This window comes from Anopheles coluzzii, chromosome 2 (genome assembly GCF_943734685.1).
Source record: "Anopheles coluzzii chromosome 2, AcolN3, whole genome shotgun sequence".
Classification (NCBI taxonomy): Eukaryota; Metazoa; Arthropoda; class Insecta; order Diptera; family Culicidae; genus Anopheles; species Anopheles coluzzii.
Window position 1 is genome coordinate 37,493,703 of NC_064670.1, and position 23,079 is coordinate 37,516,781.

The window sequence follows — 23,079 nt, forward strand, 5'->3', positions numbered from 1 at the left end:
CACATGTTGCAGTTGTCTAAATACAACGGCTGCTTGAATTTATTTCATGCGTGTGTCCGTGTGTATTTCATGCGTACAATATAGCAACATGTTATACATTCAAGAAACCCACAAGTTTATGTCATATTTGACAATCGCTTCGATCGAGTTTAGGATAGTGGCTGATTTAATTGAATAGTGTAGTTTCCAGCAGATAATGTGTGATCAGATGGTAGATAGCGGTGTCCATTTTTTTTCAAAGAGATTAGTGTAATAGACAAGTGGACAGCTGTTTATTGAACTGGTAAACTCTGTGAGAGTACCCTTATCAATGAAGTAAAGAAAGTGTTGTTCCAATACAGTCTGTTCCCGAGATACGCGGTTCTCGACCTACGCGGATTCGGAGCTACGCGGTCTACTAAATTTGACAGATCAAGTGTCAAATCAGTCAGTCAATTTGCTTCAAGAATTGCTTTTTTGCTAAAAATATAATCCGCTTAAAAGCCAGAAATATCAGCATTTTCTGTACGATTGATTAAATGAAAAATTGCATAAATGTACCAAATTTAATAAACAAACCGTGTAATAACATGTGTTTTAGCCGAAAAACGTGAAATTCGACTTACCCTGTCTGCTGAAGACCATATGTATGTAACTGTTTGGAAAAGTGACAGTTTGTACATGGCAGTAGGCGGAATTTCTCGCCCGCGAAATTTTGGTTCGTTTATGCTTGGCTTCATGTGTCCAAATTTAGGGCTCCACTACAAAGCAATTACTAGAACCCAAGACATATGATTTGCACCCATGATACATGAAGCAACCTTGGAAGTAACCTAACTTTACAAGGTTCATTAATCAGATTACTAAGAATGAATGGTCAAAACTGCTTCCTAAGCTGATCAAAATTAGCACAACCGTTTTTCTTGCCTTATAATCTTCAATCTATTTCTGCTTCACACAAATAAAGTTCCTCTCGAGCCGGATCATAAGCCTTTGCGGGCCGCATGTTTGACACGTTTGCTGCAGAGGCTAGCCTCAATACTGATAGCTTTTTTATCTGAGAAGAGGCATTGATATATGGCACATTACGGTGTAGAAAACTTCTGTTTGTGTTACTTCGATGAAAATATTAAGTTTTTGAAACATTGTTTTATACACAATTGCTTAAATTTTACTTAAAATAATTATTCTTTTATGTAGAAAGTGCTATTTAAACATGCTATTAAAGGATATTTTGTCCAGCAATCTTTTATTAATTAATCAGTATATTGTCCAATAATTTGCCGAATGCCTATGAATTCTAAATATACTTTAAAGTGTAATGTATCTCAAGAACTAACTACTGAAGGAATGTTAGTAGTTCCATACTTGACATTCTTGGGTTAGTCTTACTAAGAAAAGACAAAATTTTAAACGTGTGCTGGCTGTATATGGCTTTATTATGCAAAGGAGAAGAAGAAGATCGAGCAGCTTTTACTCGCTGGATATATTTTTTAATCACGTAATTTATGAATAGAGTCTCATGACATTCGTACAGCTATAATGAGCTTAAAATAGTTTATGAAATCTAAATTGAAGTGTAATGTTATGTCATTCTGTAGATCGGTCAATATTCCTGATCATAGCATAATAGAAAACCTAGTGAAGGACAACGGATATACTTTGTATATACGTTATGTAAAGTTATTGTGACTCTATTCGTCTTGCTGACCAAATATCTGGTTGTCTATCGATATCGTTTAACTGTGAGTAAGTTTGATGACTACATTTGATAATAAATTATCATATACATCAAAAAGGTAAATGTCGATCAAAGTAGAATCTGTGTAAAATACGAAATTACAGGGCATATTAACACAAATCAATAACAAAACAAAATAGACCGATAAAAGCAACTCTACGAAAATGAAGAGGATCACCTAGATCCAGCCTCCCTTATTTTAACTCAATCTCATCTCACCATGCTCATCTTCCTCTCATCATCTCACCACGAAATGGGATGAGTAATGCCGGCAAAGCGATCGCTCGCACAGATCAGCACGACGAGAACGCGTAGCGAGATGGGCAGCCACCGCAAACTGAACCCCCTCGGTGCCCACAAAAACGTGAGCGTTCGCGAGTGAGAAAGAAAGTTGATAAAACACTCGCCGTACACCGGAAACTGGCTCAGTCCGATCGAGACAGCGCGCAACGGAGGACGCGTACCGACTGCTTGTTTGGCGCACCAAGAAGCTTCGCCCGTGAGAATCAACTGCCTATCCAAGACCTGCTGCACGCTCCAAACCCTTGCACATGTGTACGTGAGTAGCGGCGGCAACTTTCACTGCTTTCCCATTCCGGTACTGGTGGGGGGGTTCGTCGTCGTCGCCTTCGTCGTTGTCGAGTGTATCCAGTGAGCAAGAGAGCAAACAGACAGCAGTAGTGGTGTCTCGAGTGGAGTGTTTGTAGTATCACCGAAGTGTGTGGTTGGTTGTGTGGATAGAAAAGTGTGTGTGTGTTTACACGGTGATTAATTAGTGAGCTTTAAGTGGATAAAGGTACACTTAGTGGGAACAAGGGATAACTTTAAGGGGTGGAAAGGGTAGTGTATTGGTGTGCACCCGCTACTAAACGCCTTTCGATCGATTGGTGATCGTGGACTATGGTAATCGATCGTACTGTCGGATAAGCAGTGATAAGCCTCTCCCCGGTGTGATCACGTGTTCGTTTGAGTGCGCAGGTGGGTCAGGGTGAGAGCGAGAAATGACTCCAAACGTAATGCGCAGATGGTAGCTGAAAGCAGTTCGACGACTTTCCAGAAAAAAAAAAAAAACACTGAACTCTTTAGCACAGGAGAAAGGTGAAGAGAAGGCTTGGAATTGGTTGCTAATAATTCGTCGTTCTGCTTTCGATGCTGTCTGACATTTGAGAACACGCCGGTATGTCCAGAAAGGAAAGTGGGTGGGTGAGGTTGGCCGAAAATTGTTGGGAGAGAGCAGAATACGTTCGGTGTCTTCACACCGCTATAAGCAGTTTACAGCCAACAGGAGAACCGTCACCGACCTCGGAGAGTGGGAATATGTTGTATAGTGTACGTGGATGACAACCGGAACGTACCCGGGGGAATCCACATGGGTTGAATATTTTTCTTCTGACCGATTTCCGACACTGGCTCGCTGACCGTATGTTTGAGTGTGTTTGTGTGCGCACACCAGAGTGCGGTTCATTTGTTGCGGTGGGGTCCGCGCTGGTGGTTTAATTAATTCACCCCAAAAAGGTTCGGGGGTTGATAAGCGAATGCTAACGGGATGCGTCGGACAGCCAGAGACAAACGGTACCGGGTTTTTGGTGCGTTCACGTACGCAGAACCGTCGGAGCATTGGTGCAACCTTTCGGAAAACCTGGCCGTTAGGAGGCACCCTGTTGTTGTTGTTGGTGCCGATGGGAAGGAGGTTTTTCGGCCAACGGGAGGAAGCATTTGCATGGGGTCGCGAAGCATTGTGAGGCAGATGGTTCAAATTATACGAGTGGTTTAAGATAACAATGAGGAATTTTAAAACAATAACAACACTTTCTCCTTTCTGGGTTTGGTTGTTTGCTAAGCTAAACGGCATCTTTCAATGGGGATTACTAACCTTTTGTCAAACCGGTATGAAGCGCAGATTATTCTTCTAAAAGACTTACTAATGTCCAAGATTGATTACAGGCTCAATGCTATCGGAGGCGTTGTTAGAAGGTGTGCAATTAACGATGATAAAAACATTTGATCCAGAATCGGCTGTCCCGGACGCCCCACCTGAATGGAACTGATTTTTTTTAATGGTCTTGAAATTGTACTTTAATCGAGATCATTGCTTTCATTATCTTCTATGCTTTCAACCGCATTCGAAAGACTTTCAGTGAAGAACGTTTCACCCAAAACAACATACGTAAGCGAAGCATTTAGATCGATTTCGACCATCGATTTTCTTGTATTGAAAGCCGTCGACGCTAACCCACTTACCCGAATTGACACCGGGAGGGGCAATTGGAATTGGTTCGAGGCAGCCGAAAAAAATAAAATCGAAAAGACATACTCCACTGACCCTGATCAGAACAGATGGGTTAACAAAAACGCTGGAGCTGGGACGATAAGCAAAATAGGCGCAATCGCTCCAAAACGCTTAAATTATGAGTAACCCAAAACGTTGTTCTGCTCTTTTTCTTGCTCCCTCTGTTCGATTGTACCTCAGGTAGCGATTGTACCAATTTACAGCTTCAGTAGCATCCGTTCTGCGGTGTGAAGTGTTGTTCCTATTTTTTTTCGATACATTTAATTGGGGTGTGTGTGTGGATATTTAACGCCATCAGCAGGTTATTGTACTTCCGCTCATAGACAGGAAGAGTTCGAGTTTCCTCCAATAAGCGCCACTCCCAACGAAAAGAATGTTCCAATCATCTTGACCTACCTAAAAGCCGCTAATAGATTATCATCGTGTTGAACGTTTAGTAGTTTTTGTTCCCTCGCCCTAACACGTGATATTTCTCTTCCCTTCCTATTGAGAGTTGCTCTGATTTTTTAGCGGTAAATCACCGCTGATCCATTCTCTATGGGTTTTTTTTTGGCATCGGTGCGGCAAGCAAGAATTCTCAAAACGATATCGTTAATATGCATTAGCTTCAGCATCGATTTTTTTGCCGTCTGCTTCTAGAAGGGCGGCTGTATCGATGGGCGAGAATGTGGTACGATTTTTTTAGGGTGATGTTGTTATTGTTGTTGGGTTTTTTCCTACCAAAGCTTATCCATTTAGCACCCGAACGGGATCGGTCTGCTTTCGGCGTTTCGTGCAAAGTCATGATATGTGGAAAGTAATTGCATTTTAATTCTACCAGAATTCCTTACTAGCATCCAATAGCAAAGGGGTGCATGGACACTGATTCGGTTGCGGATGAACATAGGAACGAAAAAGTGGTTTAAATGATTTTTTTTTCATAATCGAATTTAACCAACCACATCTAATGAGTGGGTGTACGGGATATTATGATGGTTTGTTTATTTTGATAAATTATAGAGGATGGTGATACAAGTTATTCTTCAAAACGTGGAAAATGCCATTTGAGCTAAACAGATAGAACAAGGAACAACACATTAAAACAAGCGAGTTTGATCATTCATACCTGCAACCAAATGTGAATGAAGCAACGAATAGAAGCGGTAGAATAAACCAAAAAAACTCAAACCAAGAGGTTAATGAGCTTAAAAGCTTTCTTTTACAAAGTTCTTTAATTATCAACTTGCACACCGTAACGGTGAAAAATGATATATTACAACGTGCAAATTATTCGTTGCCAAATTCCGCAGCTAAAAGGCCAAAGGCCCGCTAGTAATCCTTAGCATCCCATCAATAGCGCAGCGAAGAATACCGTAAAGCTCTCGCCATCATAAAAAAAAGATCAAAGGAGAAAGCCTCAAACATGTTTGGCTCGTGGCTGTATTGGAATTATTTCTTTATCGTAGTTTCGATAAGGCGCTGGCGTTGTCCGGCGATTAATCAATTCTGTTTCAATACCGATACACTGATGGATGGAACAACTGGAGGCATAAACCGTACAACCAATCACAGTTTGTAGCGATGTTTGCGATGTACTGTATGCTCTTTAGGGGGAGCAGTACAACATGGAATGAAAAGTAATGCTAACAGTGGTGAAAAACGTCAATATAGCCCTGCAGCGAGCGATAAAAGCATCGTGTCCGGCGCGCGATTGCAACCAAAGGTGCGCTAAACAGTGCGTGATGTGGGAAAATGTTTACAGGCTAGATAGTAATGGTGATGGAAGCGTTACTTCACTCCCATCGGTTTGTGATTTTTGAATATTTGTAAGCACCGGGGCACATCCGAATGCATTGGGGCAACACGCTGCTAACAGGCGAGCAATAATGCACGCACGGTGCGCAATGCAGCAACGCCCGAAGCCACCCATATTAATTGCCACCCCTATTGCCTGCCCAGCGCATTTGGTGAGCGAGCAGGGAAAAGCTTTCCCATTCACGGCCAACTGGCCGGTCATTATCACGGCTGTGGCCGCGATCGCACGCCCATCGTGATGTAAGGCGCCACAGCCGGCAACATTGGCACATTGGGAAAAGCTGTTAGCCAAGCTGCCTGTCGAGCTGTTGTTTAGTAGGGAAGTAGGTGAATATTAATGATACGCATACGATCGTCGCTCGATTTCCCCGTCTGTGATGCTGGGCCGGGCAAGACGGTTCTGATTAATTGATTAATCAATTAATGCAAACTGGATGCTGGCGAGATGGGTTTGCGTGTGATGAAAATGCGCGGCTGTGCCATTTCTTACGCTGGTTATAGCTTTTGATCAGCTACCGAGCTGTAATTGTTCGCGATCGATCGCGTGCGTTTATTGGCAAGGCATGATTTTCGGAAAATTGCACCCTCGAAATGAGGTTGCTTTGAAATTATTTCCTAATTCGATTAGCAAGCGATTAGGCATGTTTCACCGCGGGACGGCCATCGTCCGCGTGATAAACATGAGTGTACAAAATTATCTCTTTCCTGTAAGCGGACCGAAAACACCCCATCGCACCAAAGTGTGTGAGTTTGTAGCCATTATCGATCATCGATCGTCAAAAAGAGCCATCAAGTTTGCTAGATAGGAATCGATTTCGTGGCGTAGTGCCGGTACTTTACTGCGCAGCTTCAAGTTTCTCTCCACATTTTTGAAAGAAAGAACCTGGAGTGCGGTAAAGTGCCATTGACGATGTGCTGTGCCCTAACCCGGCACCGTACTGGTTTCACTTTTCCGAGTGGAAATAAATAGAAAAGGAAGTGCACACACACACAGTGTTCGACCGCTTTCGCAAACGGCGAGCAAATTAGCGATGCAACCAACGGGGGGCAGTGTTGACGATTGCCGATGTGATGCTAGAAAAAAAAGGGAAGAAACATGTGTTTTCTGTTTCGGGATGGAAGAAATAGAAATTCGGTTAGGGTGAAACACGTCGAAAGGGACCTGCTCCCCGGGCCGGCAGGGTTGCAATTAGTGTCGTGTGCGGTGAATATGTTGCTCTTGAAAACGCGATCCATCATTTTGTGAAGATTAAAATGGTGAGCTCGCGATCGGATAGTGCAATTATATATCAATGAAAACGGTTCCGGCATGGGCAAGATCCGGTTTAGGTTCAAGTAAAAGTATCAACAACAACAAAAAATTACCTTTTTATAACGCTTTTGGTCGATTCCCCCTAAAGCGCTATGGTTCACCCAACATACACGCGAGATATTATGCTCTGCTTACGCTGCCGAATGTCGGTCACCTTGCCGGAGCATGTCAATTTGGGGGAGTTTTGTTCGCATGTTGTTCCGCGGCTACAAGCAGCAAGCGGTCAAAACCCTTCGTAGCATGCAAAACGAATAGAAAAACGAATCTGGCTCATGAACTTGCGGTGAACATTGACGATTGAAAGAGAAGAGACCGAAAATCGGTGAATGACAGTTTAATACCTTTTTTTTACGTGCATTACACGCCCATTTGCAACGTGAGTTCGATTGTAGCGACGGGCTACAAGCTGGGCGGGAAGCAATTGACTCGGAACGGAACCTTGACCACAGCAGAGGGCATTTCAAATTGGTAGACAAATCGCCGAAATATACTCACGCATGAACGGTGGAACGCCCTACAAAGGCATGTAACTTCAGAAGCGTCTAAAAGTGCATGGTGAAAACTTTCCAATTTTGGGGACATCCTTTTGCGTGGTAAGCTGTGGGCGTAGGATGTATCTTATCGCCACGTACGTCGCGGACCAACCAGCCTGAACGAAGATGCATCTTTACACGAACGTAGCGAATCTTCCCAGAGGAAGGTGAAATTAGACGTGTCCCACGGTTGCACGTCTTCTCGGGGGTGAGCCAGTCAGCTTCGAAGGGAATTCGAGGGAAGATGCCTTTACCAGCGAGCCGGGCAGTCGATAACCGGTTTAGTTGCAGTCGCGACATCAGCTGGTAACGTTCACTTTCTGCTGTCGGTACTGATATAGCTTGTGTGTTTTGGTGTTCTCTTTTCTCTGCAGCAATCCTACAATCCTGCCGCGGGATTGCCATGTGGTCTGACAAAAAGTGATTAGCACGACGGTGTGTTCGGAGTGCAGTGTCTGTTTGTGAGTGTATCTAGAACTCAGTGAGCAAAGCAACTGTGTGTGTGTAAAAGGGAAAGAGGGAAAACGGTATCAGATCCTGGAAGTGACACTATCATGAAACAAAGTGTGCAGAGTGAGTTATCGGTAGCGCCCGGTAATATCGGTAGCTACGGGATGTTTGGCGGCAATGGAGGTAACACCAACACAACCAACCGGAAGCGACCATTGCCGGCATCCAGCACATCGTTGTGGCTGCTAGCCCTAACTACAGTGGCGCTGGTGTGCACATGCGTTACCGCCACTACGGAAGCCACCATTGTAAATGCGACCAGTGTCACGGAGTCGGCAGGAAGCAACGTCACCAGCAGTGGGCGAGCAAGCGGACGTCCCCTGTTCTCCACCGGCAACCAGCTGTGGGACGCACTGATTGCCGACTGTATGCGTAAGCCAACGTTTGCCTGCATACAGAAGAACGTGTACAGCTTCCTGGGCGAGCAGCTGGACGTAGAAAACGTCAACTTTACCAACCGCGTACAGTTCCTACGGAATCGGGTCGATTTCACCAAGTACACACGGGAAGCAAACGAAGCCGGCGATGAGGAGGAGGACAATGAAAACGAAATCCCGGACGCTCGCAGTGGTAAGTAAAGAGACGGCGCTAGAGATATGATCCGAGGTTTCGAGGCTCTTCGCTAGGTGTGGACGGTGTGTGTGAGTTTATCGGTTGTACCGGAGCTGTTAACTTCCGTTTAACGACTGGTGGAACGCGTGCCTATCGTGCGCGTGTCGTATGCATGTTTTGACATTAAACAAGGTGAACCTTCCTCGTAGGGCCCGTAGGTTTATGCTCTAAAGCGATAAAAGGTTAAGTACGGTGACAGTGAGGTTGAACCCGGCGATGGAGGTTGAACTGTCAGAAGTGACACGCATGACAAACCCGATAATATATGGCCAAAATGAGATAACTATTTGGTGTCCAAGTGGGTTTATTACAGGTAGTTGACCATTTGAGGATGGATATGGTTGGCTGAGGTAGAGACTTAATCCAAAGAAATAGGCTTGTTCTGTACTCTATTTGCATGGTTTGACTCTTTTTCCAAATTTGTAGGATAATTATTTGGTTGGATGGAATAAACAACTTCACAGTTATAAATTCACTTTACTTATTAATATAAAGCTCAAGCAATGCAATGATAGGATCATCCAGCTGACAGCTTGCCCTTATTACGAAAGCTCATCCAACAATCCAACATTGCTCTACAATTGCGTCTTTCCCGTGGACCATACTTTAAATGGGAACGAACCCTTTCGATTTGTGTCTCTTTGCAATAGTGCACCTGTTCCCCTGGAGTGGATCATTTTGTTGCGAACCATCATCTCCAGTGCCATCATCTCGCACTCACACACGCAGCTAATCGTAGGTTGGTAGGTTCCGGTCCGTCCGGAACAGGCTTTCGACAGATTAGCCGCACGTCAATTGAGGACTTTGGCTCTGTAAGCTCTGTATGGCTCTGTCATTTCATCGCTAGCCCGATCAAGATCACTCCATCCACTGTGTCCCATCCCAATTAGGAAGCTAATCATCTTTCGCATCCCGGCCGAACGAAAGCGATTCTGCGGCGGTGCGCGCGTGGCGGGTACTTTCGATTCCGGGGCGGGAAAAAAGGCCGGACGGACCTGATTTATGTGTGTCGATGGGTTGAAAATCCCATCCCGGACGGTGTTACACTTGCACTTTGCAGGGAATGGACGGGCGCGTGTGGTGGTACAGAGGGGCGCGGGGTGTGCACATGGAAAGCGAAACTGCCACTGAGTGGTCCAGCCGGCTGATCTTTGCACCCCGCTCAGTACCCAGTTTGCCCTGCCTGGAGGTCGTCGGTTAAGGAAGAACCGGTTTGCAGGCACGCACCATTGCGTAGGAATTCGTCTGTGTGTATGTGTACATTCTACCCTTTCCCCCGCTTTCAGCGATTGGATCGGTGGTTTCCGATGCGAAATGGCAAAGCGAGCGTCGTACATCACACAGTAACACAGTTTTCGATGAGGCTTTGAAGCTTTAACTGATTTTCTTTTGCGCGTTACCCCACTGCAGCGACCAGCTGCCATGCAACGAGAAGAAAAGCAGGCTAGGGACTGTGGAATGAGATGCACTTTCCATTCATAGCACTGCGATGAGCTGGGCGGCGTCGGTGGAAGACGCTTCTCATAATCGATCCCTTCCTTGATCGATCGTAACGGTGCTGGAAGGGATGAAAGTGGTCCCGCAGCCTAACCATCCCGGAAGACGCCCTTGGGTGTCGGCTCGGTGTGACCTGCATTGCAAGAAGATGCGCTTTCTGCTGTGTGTGTGTGTCTGTGAGCTCATTTGCAAGTGGCGGGGTGGGATGCAGCACCTATTATTAGCCTTGATACGATCCGCGGTGATACACTGCAACGGCCCAACGATGTCTTCCGGTTGAGGTTGGGCGGTTGGGTTGGGGAGAGAAATCGGTGGACAGAAGATTGACCACATCCGAGCTGAATTCACGAGATTTGAATCATCGCCAAGCACGCTGTTGAGCAATGAAAAGTGAAATCTCAGCACGGCTTGAACCACAACGACTAAGCGGCAGCCAAGGGACGGTGTTTTTCGGTGACGGCACGTAGCCGCTGATGGGATTACCGGGACGGAAGAAAGTTAAATAAAATCAAAACAAACCGCAGAAGTTCGGCGGCGTGGATCACGCAGAGAGAACCGACGAAAGGCATTTTGGGTACAATTTGTGGGAACAAATTTCATCATTTGCTTTCGATGGTTTGGTCCCGATGACGCACACCTGTACGGTTGGAAACATTCCGTAAGCGATAGGGAAAACAAAACCACTTGGCATACACGTGCTGGTGAGCACGCGACTTTTCCCGCCCGTAATGGGGATGGCGAAAGGAAAATTGACCAACAATGAGCGTTTGATTCCGAAAGGTAGAAGCGGGAAGGGCAGCACCATTTTTACGACGATCTTGATCGGACAGAGGGCAGGGCTTCTGGGCGAGGTAAGCGGATCTTAGCGGATGGAGAAATTGGACACTCGTCGTACGAGATTTGTACGGTGTAAAATCGAAATTGACACATTTAGCCTCGAAATCCCTTTTACTTCGCAGATTGCGTGTTGAGGGGGAACGATTTCAGCAGTCAAACACTGGCGGTGAAAATGGCCGCCAAAAACCGGCCATGAACACTTCCCCTGAGCTGATGGTGCACTTTGGGATGAAATTGAAGTATTGCCGGTGCTATTTGTTATCCGGAGAGAAAGCATTTTACTGAATGCAAGCGTAATTTTCGTGAATGTTTAAAGTGTAAACCACTTAAGCATTCGGAACTGTGTGGTTTGACGGTGTGCGTGTGTGTTTTGGGAAATCAACAACAAATTAGATTGTCCCACTTGGAGTGACACGTTTTGTTTGGCAAATAAATGGCAAATCATCCAGCAAGGCTGCTTTCTGTTTGACGAGAAGCGCATAGAAAATGAACAGCAACGTGGTACAAATAATTGTGGATTTAATGCTGGAAGGGCCTTACCTACGTTTTCACAAACAACGACTACATGACCTAGAAGAAAAAAAAAGATAAACATTGGTATGCAGTATTAATTTGTGCATATTGCTACCGTGATTCAAAAGAAAAGAGAACAAAACAGTATAATATACCTTTATCGCACTTAGTTGGCAGTTTACAATTACTAGGAAAAGATCATCTTGATGTTTGTAAATCACCAGGTTGATAGCTTGATATGTTTCTTCTTGTTCAGGATAGTCATTCATACCTATCATATATCTGTTTAAAATAAAGCTGAACTTATAAAAAAGGTTAAAATTAGGAAAATTATCCACAAATACTTTGTTGCTCGCATTAATACGGAATTATGGTCTTAATACTTTGTATTTGCTCTACAACATGCACTAAGCATAACAGTGAAATCGAAACTATTTTATGTAAAATTCATAAACAAAATGCGCTTAAAATTTTAAAACGCCAACAACAACAAGGGCTGATAAAACACTCACATGCTTACTCGCTTTGAATTTCCCCTCGATGGACGGTAAGTGAAACTGCATACACGAAATTGTTCATGCAGGACCGGTTTGTATTGATTCAACCGGCCTGGGCCGTCCACTGCAATATTCCATCCGAGGTGTAGATAAACGCCGCCACACCACCCTACCTTACGAACGAGTCGAATTTCGGTGACGTACACACCGAAGCAAACGTTCAACATCTTCAAACTTTCACTTCGGCCGGATACTGGAACCGACCGGGCAGAAGATCGCATCATCGTCGTCTGGATGGTGGCAGATTCCGGGCCTAGCGTTTGTTTTCATCCATTTCTTACTCTTTTCATTTCTCGACAGCATTCGAACCGGCATCACCGATCGAGGAAGTCACCACGGCCCTGCGGGAGAAAAGCCTCAAGTTCATGCTAACGCACGACGTCAGCATCCAGATGCCGGAGGTTATGTTCGATGGTGCAATCTTCCGCATCGAGCCACGGGCCATCGAGGGCAACGGGATGATTGCGAAGCTGGAGTTCGTGCCGCGTACTGAGCTGGCGGAGGCACGCGGCCACGGCACACCGAGGATCCTGTTCAAGAAGATTAGTATGTAGACATCTTGCCGTCTTTGTTTTACTAGTAGACGATAACTCACGGTTTCGGGGGTTCGTGTACTTCACAGAGAAATTCTTCCAGAATAAGCTACTGCTCGCCTTCCTGGCGATCGTGCTGATTATCAAGATCATCAAAATCAAGGTGATGTGGTTGCTGCCGCTGATGGTCGGCGTCGGCACGGCCAAGAAGCTGGTGCTGAAGTTCCTGCTGTTCCTGTTCCCGGCTCTGTCGCACATATTCAAGCTCTGCTCGTACTATCACGCGTCCTACCACAAGCCAAACTTCCACCACCATCAACACCATATCAACCATCTGCACACGGTAAGGTGACCCACAAACAAAAATGGCAGCCGGCGGTCGAGATCGCTGCACCCCGGGCCGGCGCTTCCACTCGGCACAGCGCTATGTCGGTCAGCAGTGCCATCGAGCGGTGCGGTCCGTGGCTCAATTATTGTATAATCTTCTGCCTGTTAAAACTCATTCCCGGGGCCAGTAGAGTGACCTCGAGGGGGCGCCAGGGAAAGCAAGAGAAAAATAAAAAAATACACACACACACACCGGGTGGAAACGTACGAGAGACAGCGAACCATGGAACGGTGGCCGTTGCACGAACCGGCCACCTAAATCATACCCCAAACTCGGTCAAGAGTTTATTGAACCACGGCTCGGTAGTACGGTCGTGTTGTTTTGGGATGGGTGCCCGTGTGTGTTTTTGTGCAGCACCCATGGCAGACAGTTTACAATCCATTTCGCGCCTTGCACATTGCCGTTGAGCTTTATGCTACGCTTCCTATGCCACACGCACACGCTTTAGTAGTGCCACCGTTTTTAATGGGTGATGTGTGTTGGTTCCGGCTTTGTGGAGTAACGTTCGCATTGCGGGATGCCAACTTCGCATGAATTCGGGTGTGTTGTTTGTTGCTCTCTGTTGGTGGTAAAGGTTTCACTCCAACTCTGCACATTGAAGGAGCAACTCTCGCTGGGGTTTAGTGGGTTACGATGGGCCAAACAGGTAGGGTACTTCTCATCGGGAAGCGCCTAGTGATTGCACACCGATAAGCCCAAAACCGGACCTGACCGGGAGCACCATGAGAGGAAGCACCAAATGCCGAGGGCTGTTTTTTCTTTCTTTCTTTCTTTCTTTACAAGGAACCTCAATTCATCAGCATCTTCGTTTTTCCTTTTTTCGTGCTTTTGTAGTTCTACCCACACAACCATGATCATGCCGTTCCGGAGCTGATTTACACCAAGCCTCCGCGAGGCCACCCGTCGGAGTTTTTACATGGCGCACCGGTCCCTCCCCATACGCACTATCAGCCGGAGGTGAACTATGAGTTTACCGCTCCTGGTTTGGGATCAGAGTGAGTACTTTTCAGCGGATGAGTGTTGATTAATTAGAGGAGTATATTACGGGAAGCGGTATGGAAGGGTAGCTTGTAGCAGTGCCATTTTCGGAGTGTTACTATTCCAGTGTTGTATGTGTATTGTGTCGTAGTAGTAGTAGTGGTAGTAGTAATCTTTCTCTCTCTCTCACACACACACACACACACACACAATTTGATGCACATTGACAATAAAATGGGTTGCACTTTGGTTGTCTGTTCGTATTGCCTTCTTCCACTTCTCAAGCGTCTCAATCTAAAGCCTAACGGATTTTTCGCCCTGTAATGCTTTGTCCTTTCTGTAAGATGTAACACTGCAAAGCAAATAATGTATCGTATAATCGCTTCTTCATTAGTAGAACAGATTTCCAACTCGTTTTGAAAACGTTGCTACATTTCATTCGTTTGCTTCTATCTCAGGCTATTGTTTGAAGGGGTTAGCAATTCCCAGAAGTACTTTCGTGGTTGGCGTCTCACCGCTTCTTCGCGGCACGATTATTAGTTCAGTTTTGTTTTTCCTACTGTTTCGTTGTTATGCTATTCAAAAATGAATTCAACCTCGTATTTCTTTTTCTCTCTCACATTTTATAGCTCGCTCTGGAACAATGTCTTTCCGGAGCTGAGATAACAGTTTCAGCCAAAAACGCCGGTCGCCAAGCCAAGCATGCCGATGGCACCCTTTTTCCCCAGCTTTCCTTTTGTCAATTTGTATCAAAGATTACCTCGCGCGGCCGTAGTCCTCATTTGCGTTTCATCTTTCATATTTCATCTCGGTGCTTGTGCTTGAATTGAATGCTAGTCGGTGGTGGTTGGGTCAAGCGGAAGCGAATGAATAAATCGGTAATTGGGTGTGAATGTTTTGAGCTTCCGAAATTGTTCCGCCTATACTAACACACTTTTCGGGGGGGCACAGGTGGCAGACAGGCATCACTGTTATCATTATCGGTAGCAACACATCGCTAACAAGCACCAAACACCCATAGCACACGTAACACCACCATACGCATCTGATCATTTGGAGAGTCGAGCATACCAAACCAACCAACAACAAAAAACCTTCTTTGAACGCAGGTTCATTAGCGATAGAAACTCGTACGTAGACACATCGTTCAAGCCAAAGTACGATGACTTGAACGATATCAAAGCATGGGGTTTGGGCGAAAGCACAAATACATCAGCACCACAATCATCGCCATACTTCACCTCGCCGCCCGCCTCCTCCAATGGTGCCGTCGGCGGCAGCGGCAGCTACAATGTAAATCCACTCACGCAGCACGCCTCCAGCAGGTAGGTTTTGCGCATTGGGTTTCACAGGGCCGGGTGGCAGGCATAACGATTTATGCCGCGTCCACCTTACCTGATAAATAGGAAACGAAAATCCAGATCCACACTCCCCAAACCCTTAAAACCCAGCTCCCGACCATCCTACCCATTTCGGCAATCTGGGAGGGGTCAACATTTTGACCAAACGATCCTTCCTGCCTTTCGTTGTTATTTTTCTCTTTCTCTCCTTTCCTCGTCAAATGCACGTGATTAACCTCATCATCATCATCATCATCATCCAATCCATTTGTGACTAAAACCGGCAAGAAAATAAAAATTTAGACCAAAAAAATAAAACTCCTAAACCGATCATCCGAGACACTAATTACTTGTTCCATGACTAACATCAACCACTTGGTGAGCATAACGTGTGAACCAGAAACCTTACAAAAAACAGCAAAAAGCAAAAAACATACATCCCCGAGCATGCATCCACATCTGCTGCGTTTCTAAAGTAGTGTTGAGATCGAGAATCGAACCAATCGCCGGCAGCATGTAGCGCACTTTGATAAACACGGCCAACTTTCGCAGTAGTAGTTGTAGTAGTAGCAGATATGCGATGCACGTCTTATCACATATGTTCGATACCGATCCGACAGACAAAATCCGCATTTCCCTCGTTTGTCTCAAACGTATCAATTTCTCTCCAGACCCCTGGCCTCCCGGCTGCCTCGCTAGACCCTTGTGAGCGTGGCAGCGATTTTAAGCGCAGACAATCTTTAACGTGACGCTTGCAATTTTCTCTATCATACAAATGTTGTTGTTTTTTTTGCTCCATTTCACCCCATATCCCCCCATTCCTACCATTGCCGACTTTCAACTTTCGTGCGTAGAGTCAACAGTCCGAAGCCAGTGTACGGACCGCCAGGATATACCTCGTCCGCCCAAAAGCGCATCCCAACCGGAGCGGCCACCTCGATCGCAGCCCAGTACGTGTCAGCACCCTCCGGGCCAACGCTCTCGGCGGAAGAACAAATTGTAAGTATTTCGGAAAAGGGGAAAGGGAACGGCCTCACGTCAGACGTCACCATCGCTCGGAAAGGTGTTCCGTTTTCTCCGCACGACGGATGTGCGCGGAGAGCTTTTCTCCGTACGCAGATGATGGTGGCGGCAAATGCAAAACCGGGACCGCGCATTCAATTATGAGTTGCATGTAATGACGAAAGTGAAACAAAAAGGGCTTCAGCATAATAACATCCATTCGGCATACAAATCCGGGCACGGGCCCGGCAAACCCGCTAAGCGTTGTCATTCACTTGTGGTGGAGGAAAAACAACAACCTCGGTTTGCAGGCGAGTGAAAGTGACGCAAGTGATGGCGGTGTGCAAAGTGCATTCGGCGCTGATGATGATTAAAGTGCAAATGGCATCGGCGCAATCTGCATAAGTCACATTTTGTTGTCGTTGTGCGAAGATAGAAAATGAAGTAAACGCAATCAGGTACCATTACTGGTGGAAAGTGAGACCCGGTCGGGGTTTGCATAGTTTGGTTGTTTTCTGTCGCGATTTGTGACATTCAATTGTTTGTTTATCTTGCGTTTACATCTTTTATCTCGATGATAATCATTCCTTTGGCGTAGACTGATTTGTATTGTGACATGGAAAATGTTTTCTTGATTTTAATAGCAATGTAACTATATCTCAGAAGATTAACATGACGATTGTAATTAGTTGAGGAGGCTTTGTTTCATGTGACTTATTTCATTCTGTTGTTATTTGACAGTCTGTTACATGCATTTTAAACGAATTACAGTCGATTGGATAAAAGACTAAATTTAGGCACTGAGGCATTAATTTTTGCCCTTAAGGCAACCAGTTTTGACACAAACGCACTTATTGTTGTCTGTAGGTAAACAATGTTTGAATCTTGTAGGGACCATGGGATTTTAATAAACTATTTGAGCAGGTTTATGACAATTGTAATTTTACATAAACATTACAAAAAAGAGTGATTTGATTGTTTTATATGAAAAAAACTTAGGAAATAATGGAACATACAGACGTTAAGTTATGTATAAAAAAGCTATTGACTTACAGTATAGAACTGATGCCTTAGAGGCAAACATTGATGCCTTCGAGCAAAAATTGTCACACGATGTCAACCATTGTTGACTTAGAAACAAAAAAGGTGAGTTAGAGTCACCTAGTCATTAAGCGACAACGACTGTATATTGTAGCTGCTTTAACAAATTTTAACATTATTTTCACAATGCAAATTGCAAATAGACGTTAGGTTATGTGATGTACTTTACACAGTATTTTCTTTCCCAAATCGTATGCCAATGTAAAACATTGCCTAAGCACAGTGAAATATTGCTCAATCAACATTTAAATTAGCACTACAGCATGGGAAAAAGTGCCCTCAACCTCCAGTGTCATTTAATATTGCCCGTAAAACGGAAGAATGATTAGTAATTATGCACACAAACATTGCAAAGCACCAACACCCATCGGTGACCCATTCCGGCCGATACGATCAGCCCGCTCGTGCACGTACGGCCTCGATACCTTCTTTGTCGCTTCCGGTGGTGCGTGGCCCGGGCCGCGCCACAGAAATCCATACGCAAACGCATTCCGAAAGCATCGAAAGCACGCGGCACGCGCCTTGTAGACAAGTGTAGTGGACATACTTTCGATCTAATGCCGCAAGCCAATATGACATACTTTCTAGCGCGCTGGAAACAATATCGACGCGGCGGGATGTACACGCCAGGCTAATGATGTTCGGCGCATGTATGCTGTGAGGCATTGGGAGAGCGTTCGATCAGCTTAAGCGTATGCCAATCACACGCACATCCAGGGCGCACTGTTCGCCTACTGCGGGGTGGGGCGATAATTGCATTTAGCACCTTGATTGGCAATTTGTGATCTTCGACCCCGTAGCATTCTCGCTCTCGCTCTCGCTCTCTCTCTCTCTCTATGATACTTTTCGATCGCCATTATGCAGGACTTTCACTGAAGCCGGTTTTTGTTTTGTTTTCGTTCACGGCGTGCTAGATTCGTGAGGCTCAGCGGCAGGAAGCTTACAGGATAGCGCAGGAGCAGAAGCTAATCGCCAAGCAGCAAGCGATCGTGAACCAGCAGGCGTACGTGCAGGAAGGCGTCACACCGCGACCGGTCGACCCATTCTACAGTCCCATCCTGCAGCGGCTGGACAAGGTGTTCAACTCGCTCGGCATCGTGGACGAGAGCTGCCGGGAGCGGCTCGTCTGCAGCATGTACAAGAACCCGGTGAAGTACAGTCCCCACAGCAACTATGTATCGGCGGAGCTCAGCAGGTAAGCACGATCGGAATCTTCTAATTTCAAATCCAAATTTAGAACCTTTAAATACGCAAAGTAAAGTGGAGAATTAATTAAGGTAATATTTCCACCGGGTGCTATTCGGTGTCAAATTTGTTGTTTTTCCTCTACCTAATTCCTCTACTGTCAGTATTTTACGAGCAAATCTAGGCTCAAACCGGAATAAGGGTGCAGAAGAAAATGAAAACAGCCATAAAGCATGATTAATAACCCACCACTCAGCCACGTAGTGTGAGAGATCTCCATAAGGTTACGAAGCTAAAGATCAGCCTCATGGCACACGTCAGATTTACGCTCGCATAACGATCACGTATCAGCGTATTATCATCGCCATCATTATCATCATGCATGGCATGATGGCTGCTGATGCCGGTGGAATCGTAGCTTCACGGTCACGGACAGCCCTGCTGCTGCTGCTGCTGGTGGCGTGGGATCATAAGCCTCCACCGCACCAATAATGCATGAGAATATGCCCGGGCAGATTGTTGAACCTGGAGCATGTTTGATCAGCACCGTTGTCTGCACGGGTACGGGCAAAGCTTTCACACGCGTTACGTGTGCGTTATCGGGTGCGCTATGCCAGTGATGCTAGCGATGGTTTCGTTTTCGTTTTCGAGAATAGATTAATTAACAGGTCAGTGGCCGCGCATCCAACCTCGGGTGCGATTGAGCCCTGCCTGTCTGGCAACCTATGTACGAACAGGAGCAGTTGTTCCCCTTTTTTTTTTGGTACACAGCAGCTGGAAAGCGAAAGCGAATTGACGAGGGTCGCCTCCAAAGGGGCGCAATTAGTGGCTGTCCTAACGGAACAGTGACCGAACGGACGTGCTGACGCTGATGAGCTTCATCCCAGCCAAAGTACCTTTATTAGGATGGAGCGCTCGGTGGGTTGAGTTTGCGTTTTTATTCGCATGATTGCATGGAGCAGAAGAAGCGTTACACTGCGAAATGGTAACTGACGGGAGCCTGTTCTTGCGAATGAGTTGTTTGCGAACGTCAGCAGCGGATAATGGATGCAGTTTGCAATTTTAGAATGAAGGAAGCGAACGATAATGTACTTTCTCCTCGCGTTTTGTCGATAATGTTCGCACACGGTAGCTACTCAAAGGGAGGGAGTGGGGCAATGGCGTCATGAAAAAGATTGTTTGTTGTTGAGGTTTAACCGGCAGATGATTGTTATTGAGTGTTGATTAGTAAGCGGGTAACGAAGAGGTGTGAATTAATGTTCGCTCATGATTGCGGTTCGCCTTATCAACCGTTGTGGGTCAGCATTGGATATGTTGCTGTTGAAGCACTTTGTTGCGAGTGGATAGTAATTGTTAAAAATATGAATGTAATACCGTTACTAATGAATTGCAAAATATTGGGTCAAATATGAATGGTATTAGATATATTTGGACGAACTCACAAAAATAAATTGAAAACATAAACATTTACGCTTTAAATGAAATTCCTCATGAATAATGAAAATCCTACTAATTATGATAGACGAAATTTCTTTCTTAAAAGACGTTTGACCCGATTATGGTCGGTATGAAATGGTCATTTCATTCCATTTTGATCTTTCCTTTATGATGGCCTTTTTTACAAACGCTTCCTATCCGCAATCACATCCATACCAACATGACGCACACTTTTATCATCATATCTTGTGCGCGATTTATCTGAGCGATTTAAAACTTTATTGCTACCGGATACTTTATTTGATTTTATTTGTCTGTGGGTATGTGTACCAAAATTAGCGGCACTGGAAGAAAAGCGCACAAACAGCGAGCCACCTGCGGTGAACGTCCCGCTGCTTTTTTGGAGGTTTGAACGCGTAATGAATGTCGCCCTCCCTAAATTCCCGATCGTAAAATTTGCACAGAAGACAAATAGGGCGAGCCAAATACAGCAGTCAGCAGCAGAGTGGGCCGTGTGGGTTAGAAATCGAAAACGAGGTCAGTGTAAATACGTTGGCTAATTGGCGGTCCCGAAAGTGCGCCATTAATTGCGCTCGCCCGGATGACCTTTTCCGCAACGGGATAGGTAAAAACCGCAGAGACATGTTTCAGTTTTACTTTGGCAGCTCTTTTTATGGACAGGAAAGCAGGTGAAATTATAATGTGAGAAATATGCTAACAATCATCAACCAGGATTGGCCACTTTCTATTGGCCCACCCAGCCCACGGGTGCGTTTTCGTTGGTATTCAACGAAATTCTTGCACCGGCGACCTTGCTATCAGGTTCGGATCTCGCATTATGCTTTCCGATTGAATGTGAATCGAACGTTTTGTTCATCTCTGCGCTGCACAATAAACGGCCCCGTCCGAAACACGCATACACCCACTGGCACCAATCAACGACATGATTGCAGTGGAAAGAAATATCTATTTCCATGTTTTTGAAGCGCGATTTGTACGCGCCCTTCCTTTCACCGGCGCCCGCCCTAATGCCTGCCTGGTGGTGCCGGCGAAAGTGGCAAGGGAGCTGAAGCGACCGCGACCGTGACACGTGAAGCAGGCCGTTTCGTACGGCGCAAAGGAAAATTACACACATACTTGGTCATGCTTGGCTGACCGGTGAAATCAATGCTTTGCGCCGCAGAGAAGGCGCTAGACCCCGGGCGCTCCGGTGGCTAACCGCAATGCCTGCAACGCAGCGCAGGGAGCATCCACGGCTAACGGCGCAGTGTTTGACGCGCCGCTCTCTATTGTTGGGGAGGGCCTCACTGAGGGCCGTGTTTATCATAGCTGTCAACGAAAGGGGAGTGGATTTGAATAGTTTTAGCGAGCTTTAGCATAACACCTCGGGGTGATCGTTAAGTAGGATAGTTAGCTCGTAGAAGACTACAGTGATTGTTATTTGTGCGGTTAAAACATAGTCTATTCAATGAAATCAAAACATTTCGTTACGTAAAACAGTGCATACATTGGACAGCTATTTTAAAATGTAGTTATTTTTTTATTCTAAGTTAGTCAAAGCAAAACTGGATATGTGTGTTGATTTCATTAACATTTTGATTGGAATAGATGAAACGTTCTTCAAAATCATGAAAACCATAATTTCCATCATCATTGACCACCATTGGGGGTCAAGTATCTGAAGAAAGGTACACCAAAGCAAAGAGCAAACACCAAAAACAACGATCGCGAAAACTATTTCGAATTAATGTCGCCATTTGAATCGAATGTCGACTTTCTATCGCCTGAAAGTATGCAATGTGTATCACGGTTGCATTATTCATATTTTTATCTGTTAGACACAGTGTTTTCATTTAAAAGTTATATTTATGCTACTTATCTTAAATTACGGTTATTAAACTGTTGTTCTATATATTACAGAGACGCTTCGGAGCTGCAGAAACCAACGTCGACGAACGCAGCCGTTGTCCGGTTCTACCGATACGTACAAGCGGCGCGTGACGGGCAAGACCAGCGAGACTGTCAACGGATCTACTCCCAGTGCACGATCAACATGGAGAAGAAGAAAAAGAAGTAAAGCACAGTAATGGACGGTGCACACGACCAGCCACTGCGTTGAAACAAGCACAAAGCAAACAGCAAACACTCAGCGATCTATCGATACATACCTCATAGGACATGTTTTCTTACTCTGTAAATAGCTCAGTACATACTTAGGGAAGAATCTTAAGCCACCTGTGTCCGTGTTGTTTTCTTCGAACTACTACGAGCGCTCTTTCGCGGGAAGTGACACCGAGCAAAGGAACGCGTCTATTTCATTCACAATCAGGCTAGGACTTAAGACAGTAGACTTTCGCCGGACACAAATGCATTGTGCCGTTGGTGAGAAGTAGCAAAAGCAACAACAAAAAAACTCCTGGGTGTAGGGATATAATGATAAGATTGTGTTGGTGTAAAAAAGAAATTCATACACACACAGATAGGCCCGATAGATTAGTAGTATATAGTAGAGTGCACATTGAGCGATTGCGCTCGAACAGAAGATCGCATTGTTATCGCGAGGAAGTGAACTCACAACAAAACTTCGCTTCCGGAAGTTATAGTTGAGGGTAATCAATTTCGGGCAATATTTTGCACTGTAGGCCATGTAGACGTCCCTATCCGTTTTGACCCTGGGGCACCGTGAAATGCAGAAGGACGTTTATTTATTTATTTATTTATTGATTTGTTTATTTATTTATTTATTTATTTATTTATTTATTTTCTTATTTATTGACCTCACACTCACGGCTCGGGTGATCGCGATCGGAACGAGAAAAAAAAAACAAACAAATCATCCAAAAGTATGCGCCACATTCAGCGATCTATAAAAAGAAGGGAATCAGATGAGTTAAAATTAGTGTGAAAAGAGAAATGAATAAAGTTTCGTAGAATAAATCA

The 23,079-nt window shown here is 45.2% G+C and overlaps 1 protein-coding gene across 4 annotated transcripts; it reads left to right on the forward strand.

The window, feature by feature from the left end:
- The first annotated feature begins 2,125 nt into the window (after positions 1-2,125).
- Positions 2,126-23,054, forward strand: LOC120951666 (uncharacterized). Of its 4 annotated transcripts, none has more exons than XM_040370479.2 (9): positions 2,126-2,516; positions 8,024-8,729; positions 12,476-12,721; positions 12,798-13,051; positions 13,931-14,091; positions 15,184-15,399; positions 16,269-16,413; positions 18,432-18,712; positions 22,060-23,054. In XM_040370479.2, exons 2-9 carry the CDS (start codon positions 8,204-8,206, stop codon positions 22,214-22,216), a joined length of 1,986 nt encoding a protein of 661 aa, XP_040226413.2. In that variant the 5' UTR covers positions 2,126-2,516; positions 8,024-8,203; the 3' UTR covers positions 22,217-23,054. The 4 variants fall into 4 exon arrangements, with proteins under 4 accessions (XP_040226413.2, XP_040226415.2, XP_040226414.2 ...); XM_040370481.2 differs by having other exon boundaries at positions 2,126-2,279; XM_040370480.2 differs by having other exon boundaries at positions 2,126-2,275.
- The last annotated feature ends 25 nt before the right edge of the window (positions 23,055-23,079 follow it).

Coding starts and splice junctions, on each gene's coding strand:
- LOC120951666 (XM_040370479.2), top strand. CDS start 8,204: ATGAAACAAAGTGTGCAGAGTGAGTTATCGGTAGCGCCCGGTAATATC. Junction 14,092..15,183: donor GCTCCTGGTTTGGGATCAGA/GTGAGTACTTTT, acceptor CTTTGAACGCAG/GTTCATTAGCGATAGAAACT. Junction 18,713..22,059: donor GTATCGGCGGAGCTCAGCAG/GTAAGCACGATC, acceptor TATATATTACAG/AGACGCTTCGGAGCTGCAGA.